The following is a 22,280-nucleotide window of genomic DNA, read 5'->3' on the forward strand; positions in this document are numbered from 1 at the left end:
AGAAAATATACTCTCTCAAGGAAGCAAGTTGAACATTCCTTTATTCTCTGACCTCTGCATAGGAGGCAGAATCGTGACGCTTGTCCTCATCAGTAGGAGTGGGGGAGACTCGGCAGCGGATCCAGCATTAGAAACTTTTCTCCCCCCTCTAGCCAGGCGTACAGTCTTTGTTTTTGAAAACGCTCTTGCACCCCAAGAGCTCTTGGCAAAGCTAAGCCAGGTCACGTGCTAACTGTGCGCAGTCAGCGACTGGTGTTATAAAGGCGCGCCGACCTTAGCGCCAGTTTGTGCTCAAAAGAAGGCAGTTTCACCTGCTGTTGTGGGCAAACTACATCTGATGCAGCAAGGAGCTTTGTATATACAAAATGTACGCGTAAAAAACTATGCGTATTGCTTAGCGCCCTCACCCGGAAATCCCATGCTAATGAAGGCATTAGTTATTCTCCAATACAGAGAGGTGTGCTGGCTTTCTTGGTGCTGGAAATTTTACTTCTGCTCAGGCTGATACAGAAAGCTAAGCGTTCAAAGTGTGCACGGAAATTCAGCAGTTTCCTAATGCACAAACAACTTCATTTTTAAATTCCTAGTGCGGAAGCTAATGTTAGTTAAATGGGCAGATACCCTGATAAAACGGGTGATGCACATTTATGAAGCAATGCAGAAAAAAATTATTATTTATATATCCAGAACTTTTAAACTTTGTGCTGCAGAATTCCCCCAGTCATCCTCACTACTCAGCTTACCCTCCCCATCCACCTCCCTACTGGTTTCTCTCATCCCCTTTCCCTCCTGTGTCTGCTATCATCTCTTCTCCTCCCCATTCCCAGCCTCTCTCAGATTTTCCCCACCCCCTGCCTGTCTTTCTCTCTTCCTCCCTCTCCCTTGATTTTGGATCACAGCGCCCCCTGCTGTCTCATTGCTGCGGGTATTGCCTCCAGCTTGCCCCCATAGGCTACAAATCTGTTCTCTCCTAGCAGCCTTCAGCTCAGCCAAGTTCTGCCCAAAACTTTCCAACCCTTCGGTGGAGGGTGGGGGAGGGGAATTCTGCCTTGCCCAGGAGTAAAGTGTATAGAGATTGTTTCTGCTGGTGCTAAATTCTTCAGGGAGCCAGGCAGATGAGTTCCTTTAGTTTTAAATTGATCAGTTTACATTGCTGAATGCACAAATTAGAAAATGCTTGTGGCATGAAGTAAATTAGCTTTTAGCACTTGTGATCAGACATGTTTATTAAAAGTTAAGTGTGCAGGAAACATCGAGAGAAGTTTTAGCTAAGTGCAAGAAACAAAGTGCAGCACAATACAGACTTCAGTCTCATGAGGGAAAAGTATTTCTACATAGGGAAAGGTTTCTAATTCTAAAAAGGCTTCTTTTTTTTGACCAGAGAAACCCTGAAAAGTTTGCAATATTTGAGAAGCAATTAACAAATGAAAAAAAGTGAGCATGCTTTATGGAAATCAGAGCCCGCACATATCAAAGTTTGCAGTCCTTAATCCATTGGGACAGGTCCTTTCCTTTGCAATTGTTTCGCCAGCCCACCCTGTTGAAAGATTAAATAATCTGTCAGTTAATCATTCAGTTTCTGTGGCAAATGCAAATGCAAAAAAAAGCTGTCTGCAAGCAGGAAGATTATATTTTCTGAATAGAGCTTGTGCTGTTCACCCTGGAACAGGAGACCAGGAGGTGTGATAGATACTTGGACATGTTCAGCACTTGCGGTTTTTGCTGATCTTCTCTCCTCCTGAAACAAAGCTGTAGAGGAACCGCCCACCCCCTCCCTGAAACCCCAGGGGAAAACCCAGCATTTTCTTCCTGCTCTGTCACCGCTGGGAACGTCCTCGCAGTTCGCTGCAGCGGGAGCGCAGGTCCTAGTGACACCGGGGGGCTTGACCTTCAGAGAAGCAGCAGCGCCCTAGCAGATTTGTCATATGCTTGGTGCTCATGAAACAGAGGCTTCCCAAACCTTCAGCCGGCCTGACCCCCTTTCAGCATTTCAGAATTTGACTCCAGAGGACCGAGCCCAACAAACGAGCAGGGGTCTGATCCCCCTTCTAAGAATCGCTCCATTCTCACCCTCCCTGCACTTCAGCTGATCCCCTCTTTCAACCCCCACCCCTCCTGCTGAAAGCCTCTTACATCTTCCATCCCCTCTTCTCACCTCCCCCTAACTGATCCTCCCTCTAACTGATCCTTTGTCCTTTCCTGCTTTTCACTCCATCCCCAATCCCTTCTAACTCACCTTCTCCCAATCCTTCCCTCACACACTCCCAGCTGATCCTCTCACTCCCAGTTCCTCTCTTACATCCCCCAGTTCACCTTCCATCATTCCCCCTCTCTTACCCTCCAGCCCCCTTCTCCACTTTATCCAACCATCCACTCCCTCAAACATCCTCCTGGTCAGGGTCAGCAGGCCAAAGGTGGATGACAATTGGTGGGAGGAGAGGGCAGGCTGCTGATAGGGGCAATATTTTCTTTTGCTTAGATTCATTGGAGGGTGAGGAGGTTGCTTAGGGACAATCTCCACTGGCTCGTGCACACTCAGCCCTCCTCCGCCCTCGTGGCTGATCCCAAGCCTGATGGTCATCTGCGAGTGGCAACAACATTAAGTAATGAAAGTCAGTCCTGCAAGCTCACAGGCCCTGCAGCAGGCCCCGACCGCTCCTCGCGCGAGGCTTCCTGTTACAAAAACTCATGCAAGGGCAGGACCTGTGAATGGGTGCTGGCTCCCAGCCCTCCTGCTGACCTCCATCACTTCAGGTGCTCATGCAGAGGCTCTTATGATCCCAGCTGAAGATTTTGTGACCCTATTTGGGGTCCTGGCTCTCAGTTTGGGAAGCCCTGTTTAGGAGTGGTTGACAATCAGCTGGTGGGGAAGAGGGAGAAACATTTCCTCCAGTGACTCGGGCCTCACTTACATCACCACTTCCCTCAATTATTCAAGGGTCTGCTTTCCTGTCCGGATGTGGGTCGTCCTCTGGAAAGGCCCGTCTGGAAGGTTACCCTCAAGTGGCTGTCTGGGGGTGATGGCTGAGTAACGGTGATAACAGAGGAACCAGGGCTGTAAACCTGCTGCCACTTGCTGTGACCTCGGGGAATTCACGTCACCCTCCATTGGCCCAGGTACAAACTTACAGGCCGATGCAGGAGGCACAGTGTTAAAACCTTGTGCGCTTGTCTGCAGCAGACACTTCTCGTGCTCAGCTTAAAATATTTTTTTAAGCTCTTGATGCAGTAAGGGAATGCTATGCGAATGCACCAGGAGTTAAAAAAAACGCACCTAAAGTTTAAAATGTGTGTTCGTTCTGTGCCAACTCACATTTTAACCCAGGAAAGGGGGTGCAGGCATCCCTGACAGGCTACTGAGTAAGTAACTTATCCAGCGAAGTAGCAGCAAAGCTTGCCAGATAGCCAGATAAGTACCAACTTCCCGCTGCCAGATAGATGGATAAATGGCGACGACGGCTGCTGACATTGACCCGGATAAGTCACTAATTATCCAGTTACGTGGAGGTGGCTGCTGGCACTTACCAGGATTGATCCTATTTTTTTTTTTACTCTTTTTTTAACCTTTTAAAAAATTTTTTTATAGCACTGGAAACTTAACTCCAGCCCTGACCCAGAAGTTAAGTTTCCAGTGATAAAAATGTGACTGGCCAGATGTAGTCTCCCTGCACTGGGGAGCACTGGTGAATGTCCTTCTTTGCATGGGATTTCCATGCAATGGCACTAAGCAGTCCTCTTCTTTAGGAACGTACATTTTGTGCATGCATCGGCAGTAAGTTTTGTGCACAGAAAGGTGCGTTCGACTGCATCGGCCTGTTAGACTGTAAGCCCTCTGGGGCAGGACAATAACTACAGTATCTGAATGTAACCCACCATGAGCTATCAATAAAGGTGCGAGCTAAAGCTAAGTAAACTGCTGCCGCCACATGGCCACTCTTAAAGAGATACTAACAAAATACCTTTATTCTAGGCAGAAATAAAACATGTAGCCGAAAGCATGATCTCGCTCATGTGCTGATTGAAAATGAGAATTGCAATTTTTTTCCTGCAGTTAGCAGAATGATTCTGGGTATTTGGCACATACCATGCACCCATGCCTGCAGGATCTTTCACCACCCGCTTTGCACAAGTTATGGCTGCATAATGTCATCTTTTTGCAGTTCTGTAAAGAAATATTGGCAGCGTTATCCTTATTATACTGTTCACCGTGTCAGTTTATCTTCTATATGCATGCATGAGAGAGACTGAGAGAAAAGTACTCAGTGGTCCAAGACTTTTAAACTCAGTAAGTAATATTCTTGAATGGATGGGCAGACTAGATAGGCCGTACGGTCTTTTTCTGCCATCAGGTTTCAAGGAACGGGGAAAATGTGAGCTTCCTCAGGCCAGCATGACGGGGTTTGGAAGAAGCACGCCCTCACTTTTATAACTGGAGTGAGTAATCCGTTCAGATCTCAGCAGCGCGACTTCTCTTCCTCTGATGCTGCTATGATCATGTAACCCCCCCTTCTGCATAAAACTCAGGCTGCAGGTAATCCGTTCAGATCTCAGCAGCGCGACTTCTCTTCCTCTGATGCTGCTAGGATCATGTAACCCCCCTTCTGCATAAAACTCAGGCTGCAGGTAATCCATTCAGATCTCAGCAGCGCGACTTCCCTTCCTCTGATGATGTTATGATCATGTAACCCCCCCTTCTGCATAAACTCAGGCTGCAGGTAATCCATTCAGATCTCAGCAGCGCGACTTCCCTTCCTCTGGTGCTGTTATGATCATGTAACCCCCCCTTCTGCATAAAACTCAGGCTGCAGGTAATCCGTTCAGATCTCAGCAGCGCGACTTCCCTTCCTCGGATGCTGCTATGATCATGTAACCCCCCCTTCTGCATAAAACTCAGGCTGCAGGTAATCCGTTCAGATCTCAGCAGCGCGACTTCTCTTCCTCTGGTGCTGTTATGATCATGTAACCCCCCCTTCTGCATAAAACTCAGGCTGCAGGTAATCCATTCAGATCTCAGCAGCGCGACTTCTCTTCCTCTGATGCTGCTATGATCATGTAACCCCCCCTTCTGCATAAAACTCAGGCTGCAGGTATCCGTTCAGATCTCAGCAGCGCGACTTCTCTTCCTCGGATGCTGTTATGATCATGTAACCCCCCCTTCTGCTTAAAACTCAGGCTGCAGGTAATCCGTTCAGATCTCAGCAGCGCAACTTCTCTTCCTCTGATGCTGCTATGATCATGTAACCCCCCCTTCTGCATAAAACTCAGGCTGCAGGTAATCCGTTCAGATCTCAGCAGCGCGACTTCCCTTCCTCGGATGCTGCTATGATCATGTAACCCCCCCCCTTCTGCAATAAAACTCAGGCTGCAGGTAATCCGTTCAGATCTCAGCAGCGCGACTTCTCTTCCTCTGATGCTGCTATGATCATGTAACCCCCCCTTCTGCATAAAACTCAGGCTGCAGGTAATCCGTTCAGATCTCAGCAGCGCAACTTCTCTTCCTCTGGTGCTGTTATGATCATGTAACCCCCCCTTCTGCATAAAACTCAGGCTGCAGGTAATCCGTTCAGATCTCAGCAGCGCGACTTCCCTTCCTCGGATGCTGTTATGATCATGTAACCCCCCCCCCTTCTGCATAAAACTCAGGCTGCAGGTAATCCGTTCAGATCTCAGCAGCGCGACTTCCCTTCCTCGGATGCTGTTATGATCATGTAAGCCCCCCTTCTGCATAAAACTCAGGCTGCAGGTAATCCATTCAGATCTCAGCAGCGCGACTTCCCTTCCTCGGATGCTGCTATGATCATGTAACCCCCCCTTCTGCATAAAACTCAGGCTGCAGGTAATCCGTTCAGATCTCAGCAGCGCGACTTCTCTTCCTCTGATGCTGCTATGATCATGTAACCCCCCCTTCTGCATAAAACTCAGGCTGCAGGTAATCCGTTCAGATCTCAGCAGCGCGACTTCCCTACCTCTGGTGCTGTTATGATCATGTAACCCCCCCTTCTGCATAAAACTCAGGCTGCAGGTAATCCGTTCAGATCTCAGCAGCGCAACTTCCCTTCCTCGGATGCTGTTATGATCATGTAACCCCCCCCCCCCCCCTTCTGCATAAAACTCAGGCTGCAGGTAATCCGTTCAGATCTCAGCAGCGCGACTTCCCTTCCTCGGATGCTGTTATGATCATGTAACCCCCCCTTCTGCATAAAACTCAGGCTGCTGGTTCAGCCTACAAATGCATTCCCTCTGCTCCAGGGCCTCCCTTCTCTCATTTGCCCTATGAACTTATCTCCTATAAATATTTAATGTAACAATTCAATCGTTGATTTTAATTTTATTATTTTATTTTGTGGAGTTCTTTTTATTATAGCATGTTCATTTTACTCCTCCGTGCCTTCCTGGGCTGTGCCCCTGCTCTTGCCAGATTCAAATTCAGCCTAAAACACACCTTCTTGAGGCTGCTTTAAAAAGATAAAAGGTAATTTATTCCTATAGGTGGCCCACAGGCCCCTTGCAGCTGGCCCTGCTGCTTTTGACCCAGGCACACCTCCCTCTCCCCCCCCCCCTCCTATGTTTGCCTGTGTTTCCTGCCTTTATTAGATTGTGCGTTTCAATCACAGGTCCATGAAGCGTCGGTACATAAAATAATGGCCCAATGTGCAGTTTGAGTCACTGCATGATATCGATGTGTGGCACCCTGGCAGTTTGCCTTATTGCTAAGTACTATCGGGCTGATGCAGTATGGTGCGCTCGACTGAGCGCACCGTTAGCCCCTGGTTGGCCGCGCGTTATCGACGCTTATACAGTAAGGGGTAATAGCACGTGGAAAACGTATGGCCAACCTCCCAGAAACTAATAGCGCCCGCAACATACAAATGATGAGCCTATTAGTCCCCGCGCGATCCAGAAAGTAAATGTGCAGCCAAGGCAGGAGTTTAATTTCGGCCGGCACCAGGAAGTGTACAGAAAAGTCAGAAGCCCAAAAAATTAAAAAAAAATTTAAAAAATCATAAAAAAAAAAAAAAATTCGGCCCGCGGCTTGGAAGACGGACACTCAGTTTTGCCGGCGTCCGTTTTCCGAACCCGTGGCTGTCAGCGGGTTCGACAACTGACGCCGGTAAAATTAAGCGTCGACTGTCAAACCCGCTGACAGCCACCGCGTCTGACAATAACAAGGCGCTAGGGATGCCTTATTACCGCGGGCCCTCATTTGAATACTAAATCGCGCGCCCAGGAGAGTGGCCTGGGCGCGCGTTGGGAGAGTGGGCGCTTGCCTCGGAGCGTTGGCTCTCCGGCGCATTTTACTGTATCGGCCTGTATGAGGGGTAACTTTGCAAGAGCCTGTACAACATTTCCAAGCTAATATATGCGCTTTCATAGCAAACTAAATATCCTGCTGGGTCCATTTCGGCCTTTATCTACCTTCATTCACTGCTACTTAGACAATTACCCCAGCAAAACTAATCACACTCAATTATACCTGCTATTTACTAATTTTCCAGTGAAAATGTGCTTGCATACTTTTTAAAATCAAAATATGCATGGTAGGAATGGGGATTTTCATTTACATGCACACAGGTCTTAGATGGACATATCCATGGGTAAAGCACACCGTTACCCGCAAAAATGCCTTTTTAAATGATCCTCCCTGTCACCAGAGGGAACTGGACTTACCGCTGCAGTTAATTCCACACGCGTTCTTGGCTCTTGGAGTTTTCCCATCGTTACACCACCAGCGGCTGTTGATCTGGTAGATGCCGTAGTCTGTGCTACCGTCAACGCGGTTAAAGTTTACTGCCCTTGTGTTGAATCTGCTCTCAAAGTACGCTGTACACACCCCTGGGAAGAGTTAGTTCATCACTTTATACGAACAGCAGCAGATCTTTAAGAATGTAAACACGCTAAAATATGTATTTCTTTGAACAAAACCAAAGATGCGCGGGTTATGCCTACCACTGCTTAGTGATCAGAGCTGAGTTTCTACCTCTGAATCTGCTTGGGAACAAAGGCCCTACCAGGCAATTCTCTGAGATCTATTGCATAGTTCGAGGAGGATGACACAGAAGTGCTGTGTTTAACAGCTCTGAGAGCCATAAGTGAAATCTTGTACTAATTAGAGAAAAGGGTTATCCCAGAGCTTCGCTAACCTGTCCTGGCGGCCCCACAGCCAGTCGGGATATCCACCATGAATATGTATTAGGTATACTTTCCATCGATTAGATGCCCCATTGTATCCAGATGTATCGCCTGCACATTCACTGGGGATATCCCGAAGCCTCAGCAGGCTGGGGAGGGAAGCCATGTCATTTATAAAACATTCCTGGCCTCCTCTTGAATGGAAAAGGGGTCTTTATTGAACCCACCGTCTGCAATGATCATTCCTGATCATTCAGGAGACATTTCTCCGGCGTTTGTCAAGCAATGGTCTTCAGATATGGTGATGACGTAGATTGGTGCATTTGTTGCTGCGTTTCATAGTGAATGATGTGGGCAAAGGGGGCTACGACTTCAGCGGTTGCCGTGATGACCAGTCTGATGATCTTCACCAATGAAACACTACTGAAATATCGTTTCCAACGTGCTGTTTGTAGGATTATGCAGCACAGCTACTTCTCAATCAAAAACATTGCAGTTTGCTTTTATCGACAGCAACTTGAATTGAAATTTCTTTGTAAAAGAAATAAAAAATAGCATTGTTTATAGCTACAATTCATTCAAATATATGATTTACCTGAGGGCTCTTTAATAGAATGTGCTCTGCTCCCCTTATACCTACAAAAGATCAGGGGTGGATCATACGTGATCCAGCCATTTCTTCTGACAACTTGCTAAAAATGCTTTGCAACAGTGCAAGTTTGAAAGCAGGAAATTACAGATTCTTATTCCATGCTTTCATTTGACAGGCGTGAAGAAGGAGCTGAGCAGGAGGTGACGGGCAGCAGATGCAACAGTACCTGCCTGGAGAGGGCTCCGTCAAACAAATTAATATTTTAGGTCAGGAGACAAGAGTCCAAGACAGAAGTCGGACGAAACTCTGGCCCCGATGCAATAATTTGCGCGCTGAAAACGGGCAGGCACATCCCTGTGCGCCCCGATGCAATATGTAAATCACAGGCAGCGTAAAAAAGGACGCTCAGAAGAGGTTATTGCATCAGGCACTCACAATTGCAGTGGGTGCTCAAGACGAGGGTCCGATTTGATCGCACTTGCTTTGGTTATCTTGCTGAAGTGCCAGTTTCACATGCTGCAGTTTATTATATCAGGCGCCCATTGCTAAGGGCTTCTAAATTGTGCGGTTATCAGAAACGTGCGTTCCTTTTGAGCCAATCAATATACATTTATTTTTTGCCACCGCAAGCAATAAATTCAAGAGCTGGGATGATACTAAGGAGGACACATTTATCACAACCAGAGGACCATATTTTGGAATATTTCTCATGAGCCCTTGTTGACTGCGAGTTGACTTTACCCCACCTCTAGAGATGGAGTTAAATTCCCCATGTTAAAAAGTGTGTGTTGGATGCCCAGCACTTTCCTGCATCAGGCGGTAATAGCTAATCTACATAGAATTTGCATGCGTTGAGCACTATTAGGTTTGCGTATGTTAGGGCGCCCATTTTGGACGCATTAATCTCCTTACTGCATTGGGTGCTAGTCTTGCGTGCCCAACGCGTGTAAACCCGTGTGCTGGGCTGGGAGCACTTTATTGCATCGGACCCTCTGTGTTCTAAGCATAGCAGGTGGTGCCATCCCAGTCCATTTTGATTCGCCTCCTGCGCATTACTAAGAGCCTCTGTGAATGTCCACAGGTTCTGATAACCGATGCATCCCTGGGACGATGCAGAGCTTGGCAGGGAGTTACATTGGAGAGAAGTTCAAGGCACAACAGAGGAAGACTCCAGGAGGTACATATTCAAAGCATCTTCATCGCTAGCTGGATAAGCAGAAGTTATGCAGCAACGTAGCAGCCACCAAATATGCATGTACTAGACGGATTGGGGGCAGTGCAAGTTAGCGTTATAACTTACACAGCAAACTACCAATATTCAGAGTTAGCCGGATAAGTTTACGTCTAAGTTTAGATGCGCCATAGAGCTAAGTACGCACATATACGCGTATATCCAGCGGCTTTGCCATGCAGCTAAATATACAGCGTAACTTAGCCGGATTAGTTCTAACTGGCTAAGTTACTTACACAGACAGTTTTGAATATCTACCCCCAGAAGTCTAAAACCTGAGCCTCATATGGGATAAGTTCAAAATACACTTAGCGGCAGAGCTACATTTTTATACTAAAGAAAAGTTAGTGACTTCAAGGTTTGTTCATCCACATCAGATTTTTACTGTGCTGATTATGATTACAAGTAATACAATCTGCCTGGCTGGGGCTTTTTTATTTTTTTTTTGCAAAAGCAAAAGAAATGTAAATAAATAATATTGAGACACTGCACTTATTGCTAAGGAGAAAATTAAACCAACCCAGTAAAGATGAGTAAATCCTCCGTGAGGAGGAGAGAGCCAGAACATGGCCCCAGGTCAGCACTGCCAGGCAGAGGACTGATGCGAATGTGAGGATTTGTGTAAATTAAAAAGTCTACATCCACCTGCTCTTTACCAGTAAGGGGACAATTCTGTAATAGCGTGCACATCTTGCACCAATCTTCCAAGCGGACTTAAACGCTTTGAAAATGATGCCAGCAAAACTCCGCGTCCGCAACTCCTCCGGCTCCTGTGCTGAGAGAATTTAGCTGTGGCCTTTTAAAAAATCTTAACTTGGCCCAGCCTCCATCCTCTGCAGCGCCTCTCCCCTGTGGTATAACAAGTGCGCACATAATACTATGGAGCCACATAATCTTATGCGCAAACCAGCTGTGCAGCTTTGTACGGGGTCTCTTCTGCGGGCAAAGCCTTATTTAACCTCACAGGAGTGCCTTTGAAAATTCTCCTCTAACATGTCACAGATTTCTGGGATACCTGGGATATGTGTTTGTTTGCTGATTCTTTTGAGTGTCCCTATTATTGGTTGTAAAATTCAATAAAATCTAAATTAAAAAAATATATATATATATACTTCTCTGTGGCTGGAGTTTTCAGCACAAGTGTGCTGTGCTTCTAGCATGGTCCATATCCTTTTGGGGACCAATATGAAATAATCGTAGTCAACAGGAGGAAAATTATTATTAATATAGAGCCAAGCATAAACACATTGCACACCATGTAAGTCTGGAAAGCCCCTTCCACAGATCTTAATGGGGGAGGGGGAGGGTTAGGGGACAGTAGCTCTGAGTCTCTAAGTCATTTATTTATTTAATTGTTTTTGTATACGGACATTCGATCGAGATATCACCCCGGTTCACATACAACTGAACAGTAAATAAGACATGGGCTGCTTATTTTTACAGTATAACTTAGAACAGTTAGCAAGAAACTAATTATAAAACACGTGCCCCTTAATCTAATACACGGGCTGCTTATTTTTACAGTATAACTTAGAGAAGTGATTAACAAGAACTAATTATAGTACATAATATTATACATGTGCAAAAGGATTGGGGGCTTGCATCATGGGAACACAGATTAGAAACGGGTTGCATTTCCAGGCTAGGGGGGGGGGTTACAAGGGGCTGTTTTGTCAGGGGGGTGAGGGTAGCTATGGGGAAGGGGGGAGGGAGGGGGGTGATGGGAGACCAGGTGATGCAGATAGGGGGGAGGGAGGGAGAGGGATACATCTGTGATGCAGGAGAACTTGTTAGACAGCACTATCCAGTTCTGTGAGGATCGGGTACCTCGCCTCGCTGTTCTTCAGTTTCATTTCATTAAATTCTTGCACATTCTTTACTTATCCTCTGCCGTCAGTCTTCAGTTCATGCTATAGAAGCTACAATATTATATGTACAGCTACTGAAGGCAAGCAATACAATTTATACGTCTATATCCTATTTTTAGAATATTTCCAGACAAATTTGAGAAATAATGTTTTATAAAAGCAGAATTGTAGTAATTCAGCCGCTCAATTTAAATGCAGAGTAGTTCCTTATTCAGATTCTCCCACAGGGGAGGTTTCTTTCGCACAGAATTCAAGCAAGCAGGACCGGCTCGAGGCAAATGGTGCCCTGGGTGATTTGCTGCTGGCTCTTCATTTTCATCGGTGCTCCGATGCCCCACCAGTACCCAGGATGCCCCTCAGCTCACGGCACCCCAGGCAACCACCCAGCAGGGCCATTTTAAGCCTCTGTGAGGTCCCGGGCCAACCTCACTAGCAGCTCGATACAGTAAAGTGGGGCTGCGGTTACCCTGCTCCTAACCCGCTTTCTACTCACTTTCCGGCCGCGTTAGCCCTTCCTGCGATACACTAGCCCCTTTAACCTATTCTTACCGCCTCTTTAAATCCCCGGCTAACCCCTTCCGCCCGCGGCATGTATATCAAATGTAAACGATCAAATTAGCTATTCCCTCCCATACAGTAACGCGTGCCCCGACTATCGCTTTTTTACCCTGCCATTTTGCCCCGCGTTTAACCTGCTAACTTACCGCCCACCCCTACCCCTGCGTTAGAGGCAGGGGTAAGGGTAGGCGGCAAAGTTTCCCCCAAGAGAAACCGAAAATCCCCTCCTCCCCTCGCGACTCGACATTACTTTCTGTTGTTTTCTTACCTTTTGTTGCTTTTCAGCCCCTTCCCTTCTCTGCCGCCCTCCGGAGGGGGCAGCCGGCGGCGAAAGTGGCTCGCAGCGGTCTCCCCCGCGCAGGTCCCGGTTCTCCTGGCTCGGCAACAGCTAGGGCTTCATCGGCCCGTCCATTTGGGCGCTCCAGCCTAACCTCTGCACAGCTCCCAGACTTTGCCAAAAGATGGCACCCAACTTGCCTCCCCTCCCCTTACAGCGTCCATAAAATTTATCTAGCACGAGTCTGGAAACCCACCTTACTAGCCCTCCCCCCCCTACACAGCACCTAGAAATCTGCCCAGTGTACCCCAATCTAACAATTCTCACTGTCCCCATTATCCAAAGTACGCCGAACACTACCATCACCTGCGATTCAACCTCCATCATCCAAACGTACTTCAGACCCGCAGTTCATTTCCTCCCCTACACATACCCTCCAAACGCACATAAGACGGGTGCGCTTTCATTGGCCGGAGCGCCCGTCTATGCGCTTTCATTGGCCGGAGTGACCGTCTATGCGCTTTCATTGGCCGGAGTGACCGTCTATTTGGGCGCTCAGGCCAATGAAAGCGCATAGACGGGCGCTCCGGCCAATGAAAGCGCATAGACGGTCACTCCGGCCAATGAAAGCACATAGACGGGCGCTCCGGCCAATGAAAGCGCACCCGTCTTATGTGCGTTTGGAGGGTATGTGTAGGGGAGGAAATGAACTGCGGGTCTGAAGTACGTTTGGATGATGGAGGTTGAATCGCAGGTGATGGTAGTGTTCGGCGTACTTTGGATAATGGGGACAGTGAGAATTGTTAGATTGGGGTACACTGGGCAGATTTCTAGGTGCTGTGTAGGGGGGGGAGGGCTAGTAAGGTGGGTTTCCGGACTCGTGCTAGATAAATTTTATGGACGCTGTAAGGGGAGGGGAGGCAAGTTGGGTGCCATCTTTTGGCAAAGTCTGGGAGCTGTGCAGAGGTTAGGCTGGAGCGCCCAAATGGACGGGCCGATGGAGCCCTAGCTGTTGCCGAGCCAGGAGAACATAAGAACATAAGAACATAAGAAAATGCCATACTGGGTCAGACCAAGGGTCCATCAAGCCCAGCATCCTGTTTCCAACAGTGGCCAATCCAGGCCATAAGAACCTGGCAAGTACCCAAAAACTAAGTCTATTCCATGTAACCATTGCTAATGGCAGTGGCTATTCTCTAAGTGAACTTAATAGCAGGTAATGGACTTCTCCTCCAAGAACTTATCCAATCCTTTTTTAAACACAGCTATACTACCTGCACGAACCACATTCTCTGGCAACAAATTCCAGAGTTTAATTGTGCATTGAGTAAAAAAGAACTTTCTCCGATTAGTTTTAAATGTGCCCCATGCTAACTTCATGGAGTGTCCCCTAGTCCTTCTACTATCCGAAAGAGTAAATAACCGATTCACATCTACCCGTTCTAGACCTCTCATGATTTTAAACACCTCTATCATATCCCCCCTCAGTCGTCTCTTCTCCAAGCTGAAAAGTCCTAATCTCTTTAGTCTTTCCTCATAGGGGAGTTGTTCCATTCCCCTTATCATTTTGGTAGCCCTTCTCTGTACCTTCTCCATCGCAATTATATCTTTTTTGAGATGCGGCGACCAGAATTGTACGCAGTATTCAAGGTGCGGTCTCACCATGGAGCGATACAGAGGCATTATGACATTTTCCGTTTTATTCATCATTCCTTTTCTAATAATTCCCAACATTCTGTTTGCTTTTTTGACTGCCGCAGCACACTGAACCGACGATTTCAATGTGTTATCCACTATGACACCTAGATCTCTTTCTTGGGTTGTAGCACCTAATATGGAACCCAATATCGTGTAATTATAGCATGGGTTATTTTTCCCTATATGCATCACCTTGCACTTATCCACATTAAATTTCATCTGCCATTTGGATGCCCAATTTTCCAGTCTCACAAGGTCTTCCTGCAATTTATCACAATCTGCTTGTGATTTAACTACTCTGCACAATTTTGTGTCATCTGCAAATTTGATTATCTCACTCGTCGTATTTCTTTCCAGATCATTTATAAATATATTGAACAGTAAGGGTCCCAATACAGATCCCTGAGGCACTCCACTGTCCACTCCCTTCCACTGAGAAAATTGCCCATTTAATCCTACTCTCTGTTTCCTGTCTTTTAGCCAGTTTGCAATCCACGAAAGGACATCACCACCTATCCCATGACTTTTTACTTTTCCTAGAAGCCTCTCATGAGGAACTTTGTCAAACGCCTTCTGAAAATCCAAGTATACTATATCTACCGGTTCACCTTTATCCACATGTTTATTAACTCCTTCAAAAAAGTGAAGCAGATTTGTGAGGCAAGACTTGCCCTGGGTAAAGCCATGCTGACTTTGTTCCATTAAACCATGTCTTTCTATATGTTCTGTGATTTTGATGTTTAGAACACTTTCCACTATTTTTCCTGGCACTGAAGTCAGGTTAACCGGTCTGTAGTTTCCCGGATCGCCCCTGGAGCGCTTTTTAAATATTGGGGTTACATTTGCTATCCTCCAGTCTTCAGGTACAATGGATGATTTTAATGATAGGTTACAAATTTTTACTAATAGGTCTGAAATTTCATTTTTTAGTTCCTTCAGAACTCTGGGGTGTATACCATCCGGTCCAGGTGATTTACTACTCTTCAGTTTGTCAATCAGGCCTACCACATCTTCTAGGTTCACCGTGATTTGATTCAGTCCATCTGAATCATTACCCATGAAAACCTTCTCCATTTCGGGTACCTCCCCAACATCCTCTTCAGTAAACACCGAAGCAAAGAAATCATTTAATCTTTCCGCGATGGCCTTATCTTCTCTAAGTGCCCCTTTAACCCCCTCGATCATCTAACGGTCCAACTGACTCCCTCACAGGCTTTCTGCTTCGGATATATTTAAAAAAGTTTTTACTGTGAGTTTTTGCCTCTACAGCCAACTTCTTTTCAAATTCTCTCTTAGCCTGTCTTATCAATGTCTTACATTTAACTTGCCAATGTTTATGCTTTATCCTATTTTCTTCTGTTGGATCCTTCTTCCAATTTTTGAATGAAGATCTTTTGGCTAAAATAGCTTCTTTCACCTCCCCTTTTAACCATGCCGGTAATCGTTTTGCCTTCTTTCCACCTTTCTTAATGTGTGGAATACATCTGGACTGTGCTTCTAGAGAACCGGGACCTGCGCTGGGGGAGACCGCTGCGAGCCGCTTTCGCCGCCAGCTGCCCCCTCCGGAGGGCGGCAGAGAAGGGAAGGGGCTGAAAAGCAACAAAAGGTAAGTTGCCACATGTCGAGCAGCTTCGGGAGGAGGGGATTTTTGGTTTTTAGGTTTTCATGGGTTAAAGTTGGGATCCACTTCCTGGTACCTGTCATTTCAAATGACAGGTACCAGCACACCCAGGTTACTGTATAGGCGCTGTATTAAGCGCCTATACAGTAAAATGGGTTGCGCGGGCCTAACGCTTCGCCTAACGCATCGCAGACGCGGCTTGCATTTGCAAGCAATTTAAATAGAGTATCGAGCGGTATGTGAGCAGGACTGTGCGTGCGGGGAACGAGGGTGCGCCCGGCACTGCCGCACTCTTTCCAACGCGGCCTTACTGTATCGATCTGTCAGATGGGCCCTTCCCCCACTTCTCACCAGATAAACATTTTGCACTATTTACTCACCATGGACTCAGCCGATCCTTTTAAGACCTAAAGAAGATAATCTGGCACATTAGTTACCTCTTTCTTTTTTCTCCTTTTTTTTTTTTTTTTTTTACCATTTTCTTCTTTCTTTAATTTTTTTGAATGAAGCTGGGTCCCTCTAAGGCTTTGTGCCCTGGGTAAGTGCCTCATTTTCCCTCTGGCTAAAATGGCCCTGCCTCTCAGGACAGCCTACCCAAAGGCTGGCACTGCAAGCAAGGACGCAGATCTCGTACCAATTTCTGCTAAAGTTACAACCTTAAACCCGCTGCTTCCCAGCCCTTCTCTAGGGTTTGCAGTCCCTAAAGACACTTACAGTTTGCCAGGCTGTATCCGTGGAAGCCATCCAGTCCATTCTTCTTGCAAACTGCTGCAAATTCACACCTTTCATAGATCTTCCCATCTGTGGCTGGGAGGCTGAGGAAACCAGCGAGCACCAGTAGCAGGGTCTTCATTCTTGCCGCAGGCACAGTGTGCGGAGACTGTGATTCCTACTGCAGAGCTCCTTCCTCTTTATACCTTCTGCCTTTATTCCCAGCAGTTCACGCCCCCTAGGATTAGGCAAAACCTTTAGACCTATGCAGGAAGCTGGGCTTTAAGAAACCGGGGGCTGGTTTTCAGCAGACTTTTTAACTCCCAGATTTTATTTTTTAAACTCCAGATGGAGTAAACTAATAAAATGCCAATGCATTGGCAGTTTTGAAAAAGCACATTTAGAGTAAAATGTGAGTTTGGCACTGGTCCAATGCATTCCCGACAGGCCATAAATGATGGGTGACTGCTACTTAGCCGGATAAGTATTTATTCAGATAACTATTTATCCTGCTAAGCAGCAGTCACCCGTGCCAGATAACCGGATAAGTATGACTTATCTGGCTATATGGCAGCTGTTATCCTCTGCCAGGTAGCTGGATAAGTCAGTACAAATCCATGGCCATTTTTAACCTTTCTAGCGGTTTTAAGTGCCAGCACAACACTGTTGGAAACTTAATTCCATGGCTTACCTGGAGTTACATTTCCAGTGCAAGAAAAAGGTACACTGGCCAGCTGCAGTCTCTCTGCATGGGGGCAGGGGGATGCTGAATGCCCTCATCTGCATGGGATTTCCATGTGGGGGCACTAAGCAGTACTGCCTTTTAGAAACACACTGAATGCACCTTTCTGCATCGGCCTGTTTGCTAGGCTGTACATTTGTCTACATAAGAGTTTTGCTTACCTGTTTTAATATTTTTATCTTTCTTAAAGCTGCATATTCTTTCTTAAAGCTGCATATTCAAATATTATACATATGATCAAATAACCTCAAAACTTGTTGCGCCTTGAAGGATTGGGGCATAGTGGCCAGCACTGCAGGTGCTTCTCACTTTTGAACAAACTCCTTCACTGTAGCTGGGGAGGAGTAATTGATGTCCAGTTCAACATCTTCAATCATTTTGAAAAATTTGACTCCTATGATTTGGGGTGATGGCTTCCTACATTTTTATATATAAAACCTTTACTGGATTATTTCAATCAATTCACTTTTTCTTTGTATAAAGGATGGTGGATCATTGTTGCCTTGTTATTTTTTTTTTTTTTTTAGAAAATGTAACTCCTTAGAGATGTATAGCACCAACCCCACTTTATACATTGGAGCCAATGAGGTCCACCACAGAAATTACAAACATACACCTTACTACAAGAGAAGATGATGGAAAGGAAACTCAGAGATGTGATTTGCCTATGCTTTCTACTTACAGTAGAAAATAGCCACTACTATTACTAGCAACAGTAATGGAACAGACTTAGTTTTTGGGTACTTGCCAGGTTCTTATGGCCTGGATTGGCCATTGTTGGAGTCAGGATGCTGGGCTTGATGGACCCTTGGTCTGACCCAGTATGGCATGTTCTTATGTTCTTAACTAGTTGACATGCATAGATTAAGGCAGTGTTTCCCAACTCTCTCCTGGAGGCACACCTAACCAGGATTGCACCAATCAATATGCACAAGATAGATTTCCATTTCCTGGATCTCCATTGTCTGCAAATCTATTTCATGCATATTCATTATGGATTAAGTACCTGGATTAGCAGGTGCTGCATTTGACTAACCCAGGGGTGGCCAATGCATACAATGGAGGCAGTGCATGCAAATCTATCTCATGCATATTCATTGTGGATATCCTGCAAACCTGGCCTGTTTGTAGCTCTTGAGGACTGGAGTTGGCCACCTCAGGTATAAGCAGATCTGAAGAAGGTCAGAAAAACAGGGATTCTCCACTCTGGTCCTGGAGGTCCACAAACGAGTCTGGTCTTCAGGTGAACTAAACTCTACAAAGTAACCTTGTTTTCTTAGACCCTATGTATGCAAATGTATTTAACGATTCCTCATTGGGGGAAGGGATCCTGATAATCAGACCCGTTTGTGGCCCCTACGGAGAAGCCATACAGCAGTAAAAGAAATGGTGTCTTCCAAGGACTCCAAGGAAGTACAAGAACATAAGAACATGCCATACTGGGTCAGACCAAGGGTCCATCAAGCCCAGCATCCTGTTTCCAACAGTGACCAATCCAGGCCAAAAGAACATGGCAAGTACCCAAAATCTAAGTCTATTCCATGTAACCATTGCTAATGGCAGTGGCTATTCTCTAAGTGAACTTAATAGCAGGTAATGGACTTCTCCTCCAAGAACTTATCCAATCCTTTTTTAAACACAGCTATACTAACTGCACTAACCACATCCTCTGGCAACAAATTCCAGAGTTTAATTGTGCGTTGAGTAAAAAAGAACTTTCTCCGATTAGTTTTAAATGTGCCCCATGCTAACTTCATGGAGTGCCCCCTAGTCTTTCTACTATCCGAAAGAGTAAATAACCGATTCACATCTACCCGTTCTAGACCTCTCATGATTTTAAACACCTTTATCATATCCCCCCTCAGCCGTCTCTTCTCCAAGCTGAAAAGTCCTAACCTCTTTAGTCTTTCCTCATAGGGGAGTTGTTCCATCTCCTTTATCATTTTGGTAGCCCTTCTCTGTACCTTCTCCATCGCAATTATATCTTTTTTGAGGTGCGGCGACCAGAATTGTACACAGTATTCAAGGTGCGGTCTCACCATGGAGCGATACAGAGGCATTATAACTTTTTCTGTTTTATTCATCATTCCCTTTCTAATAATTCCCAATATTCTGTTTGCTTTTTTGACTGCCGCAGCACACTGAACCAACAATTTCAATGTGTTATCCACTATGACGCCTAGATCTCTTTCTTGGGTTGTAGCACCTAATATGGAACCCAACATTGTGTAATTATAGCATGGGTTATTTTTCCCTATATGGATCAACTTGCATTTATCCACATTAAATTTCATCTGCCATTTGGATGCCCAATTTTCCAGTCTCACAAGGTCTTCCTGCAATTTATCACAATCTGCTTGTGATTTAACTACTCTGAACAATTTTGTGTCATCTGCAAATTTGATTATCTCACTCGTTGTATTTCATTCCAGATCATTTATAAATATATTGAAAAGTAAGGGTCCCAATACAGATCCCTGAGGCACTCCACTGTCCACTCCCTTCCACTGAGAAAATTGTCCATTTAATCCTACTCTCTGTTTCCTATCTTTTAGCCAGTTTGCAATCTATGAAAGGACATCGCTACCTATCCCATGACTTTACTTTTCCTAGAAGACTCTCATGAGGAACTTTGTCAAACGCCTTCTGAAAATCCAAGTATACTACATCTACCGGTTCATCTTTATCCACATGTTCATTAACTCCTTCAAAAAAGTGAAGCAGATTTGTGAGGCAAGACTTGCCCTGGGTAAAGCCATGCTGACTTTGTTCCATTAAACCATGTCTTTCTATATGTTCTGTGATTTTGATGTTTAGAACACTTTCCACTATTTTTCCTGGCACTGAAGTCAGGCTAACCGGTCTGTAGTTTCCCGGATCGCCCCTGGAGCCCTTTTTAAATATTGGGGTTACATTTGCTATCCTCCAGTCTTCAGGTACAATGGATGATTTTAAGGATAAGTTACAAATTTTTACTAAGAGGTCTGAAATTTCATTTTTTAGTTCCTTTTAGTTCCTTAGTAGATTTACTACTCTTCAGTTTGTCAATCAGGTCTACCACATCTTCTAGGTTCACCGTGATTTGATTCAGTCCATCTGAATCATTACCCATGAAAACCTTCTCCATTACAGGTATCTCCCCAACATCCTCTTCAGTAAACACCGAAGCAAAGAAATCATTTAATCTTTCCGCGATGGCCTTATCTTCTCTAAGTGCCCCTTTAACCCCTCGATCATCTAACGGTCCAACTGACTCCCTCACATGCTTTCTGCTTCGGATATATTTAAAAAGGTTTTTACTGTGAGTTTTTGCCTCTACAGCCAACTTCTTTTCAAATTCTCTCTTAACCTATCTTATCAATGTCTTACATTTAACTTGCCAACGTTTATGCTTTATCCTATTTTACAAACAGATCAGTTTCTAATTTAGGGCTGAGGAACCCCTGTCCTCGAAGTTTTAAGCCTCGCCCTAACAACTGTGCAGCTTCGGATTTCTCTCCTCCTGCTCCTGCTCCAGATTTGCTCTCTTGATGAATGTGGTGTGCTCTTCACAGCTTGCTCACATTTTTACTCCACTGATAAATGGTTCCTTCATATTTCATTTCTCTTTCCTTCCAACACGACCAATGGTTGCACCCTCTGTTCCTTTAGCTGGCAGGGAGCATGTACCATGCATGTATATTATGCACACGTTCAAGAATACTCTACACAAAACCATCTCGCTTCCAAAAGATTTTCATAAGAAAACATTAATATTTAAAGGTGAGTGGTGTTGGTTTCATACTTTATCATTACTTGGGATCATTCAGGTTTCCACTGTCATAATTTCAGTAACTCCACCACCTTTCTCGTTTCCTTGCTGTTAATAGACTATGAAAAAAAACATTTTATTAATTTTTCAATGCATATAAAAATATTTGTTAAATTACTTTCTTCAAAGTAATTTTTTACACACACCAAAGCTCCGTAAATTATTTTTTGCTATATGACAAAAAAATATGACTTCTCATGTTACTATTCTTAACTCGATATATCTCATTGTCAAATACTTCATTAATCCTACAGAAATTATTTTTTAAATCCATCCTGATGTGGCCATGTTTCGAAGAAAAATCCTTTATCAGGGGATACTACAGCTTTCTTAATGATGACGAACAGCCTCCATGTTCCTCTCTCAACAAACAGCATGTGGCACTGTCAGAGTGATCAAGCCAGCCTCAGACATACCGTAGAACCCAGGATTCCCTCACCCCCAAAGCAGCATGTGACAGGGATGTGAATCGTTTTAGGACGATTAAAATTATCGTCCGATAATTTTAATATCGTCTTAAACCGTTATGGAACACAATACAATAGAGATTCTAACGATTTATCGTTATAAATCGTTAGAATCGTGAGCCGGCACACTAAAACCCCCTAAAACCCACCCCCGACCCTTTAAATTAAATCCCCCACCCTCCCGAACCCCCCCCCCAAATGACTTAAATAACCTGCGGGTCCAGCGGCGGTCCGGAACGGCAGCGGTCCGGAACGGGCTCCTGCTACTGAATCTTGTTGTCTTCAGCCGGCGCCATTTTCCAAAATGGCGCCGAAAAATGGCGGCGGCCATAGACGAACACGATTGGACAGCAGGAGGTCCTTCCGGACCCCCGCTGGACTTTTGGCAAGTCTTGTGGGGGTCAGGAGGCCCCCCCCAAGCTGGCCAAAAGTTCCTGGAGGTCCAGCGGGGGTCAGGGAGCGATTTCCCGCCGCGAATCGTTTTCGTACGGAAAATGGCGCCGGCAGGAGATCGACTGCAGGAGGTCGTTCAGCGAGGGTTCCGGCGCCTCGCTGAACGACCTCCTGCAGTCGA

General features: G+C 45.5%; 1 protein-coding gene across 1 annotated transcript; it reads right to left on the minus strand.

Moving 5' to 3' along the window:
• Positions 1-1,208: 1,208 nt before the first annotated feature.
• On the minus strand, positions 1,209-16,901 carry LOC115089178 (lysozyme C-like). Its single transcript, XM_029597217.1, is given in 5 exon segments — positions 1,209-1,537; positions 4,085-4,142; positions 4,145-4,162; positions 7,669-7,833; positions 16,690-16,901. Coding segments are annotated over 5 exon segments (447 nt in total). The 5' UTR covers positions 16,829-16,901; the 3' UTR covers positions 1,209-1,470.
• Between the last annotated feature and the right edge of the window lie 5,379 nt (positions 16,902-22,280).

This window comes from Rhinatrema bivittatum, chromosome 4 (assembly GCF_901001135.1).
Source record: "Rhinatrema bivittatum chromosome 4, aRhiBiv1.1, whole genome shotgun sequence".
NCBI lineage: Eukaryota > Metazoa > Chordata > Amphibia > Gymnophiona > Rhinatrematidae > Rhinatrema > Rhinatrema bivittatum.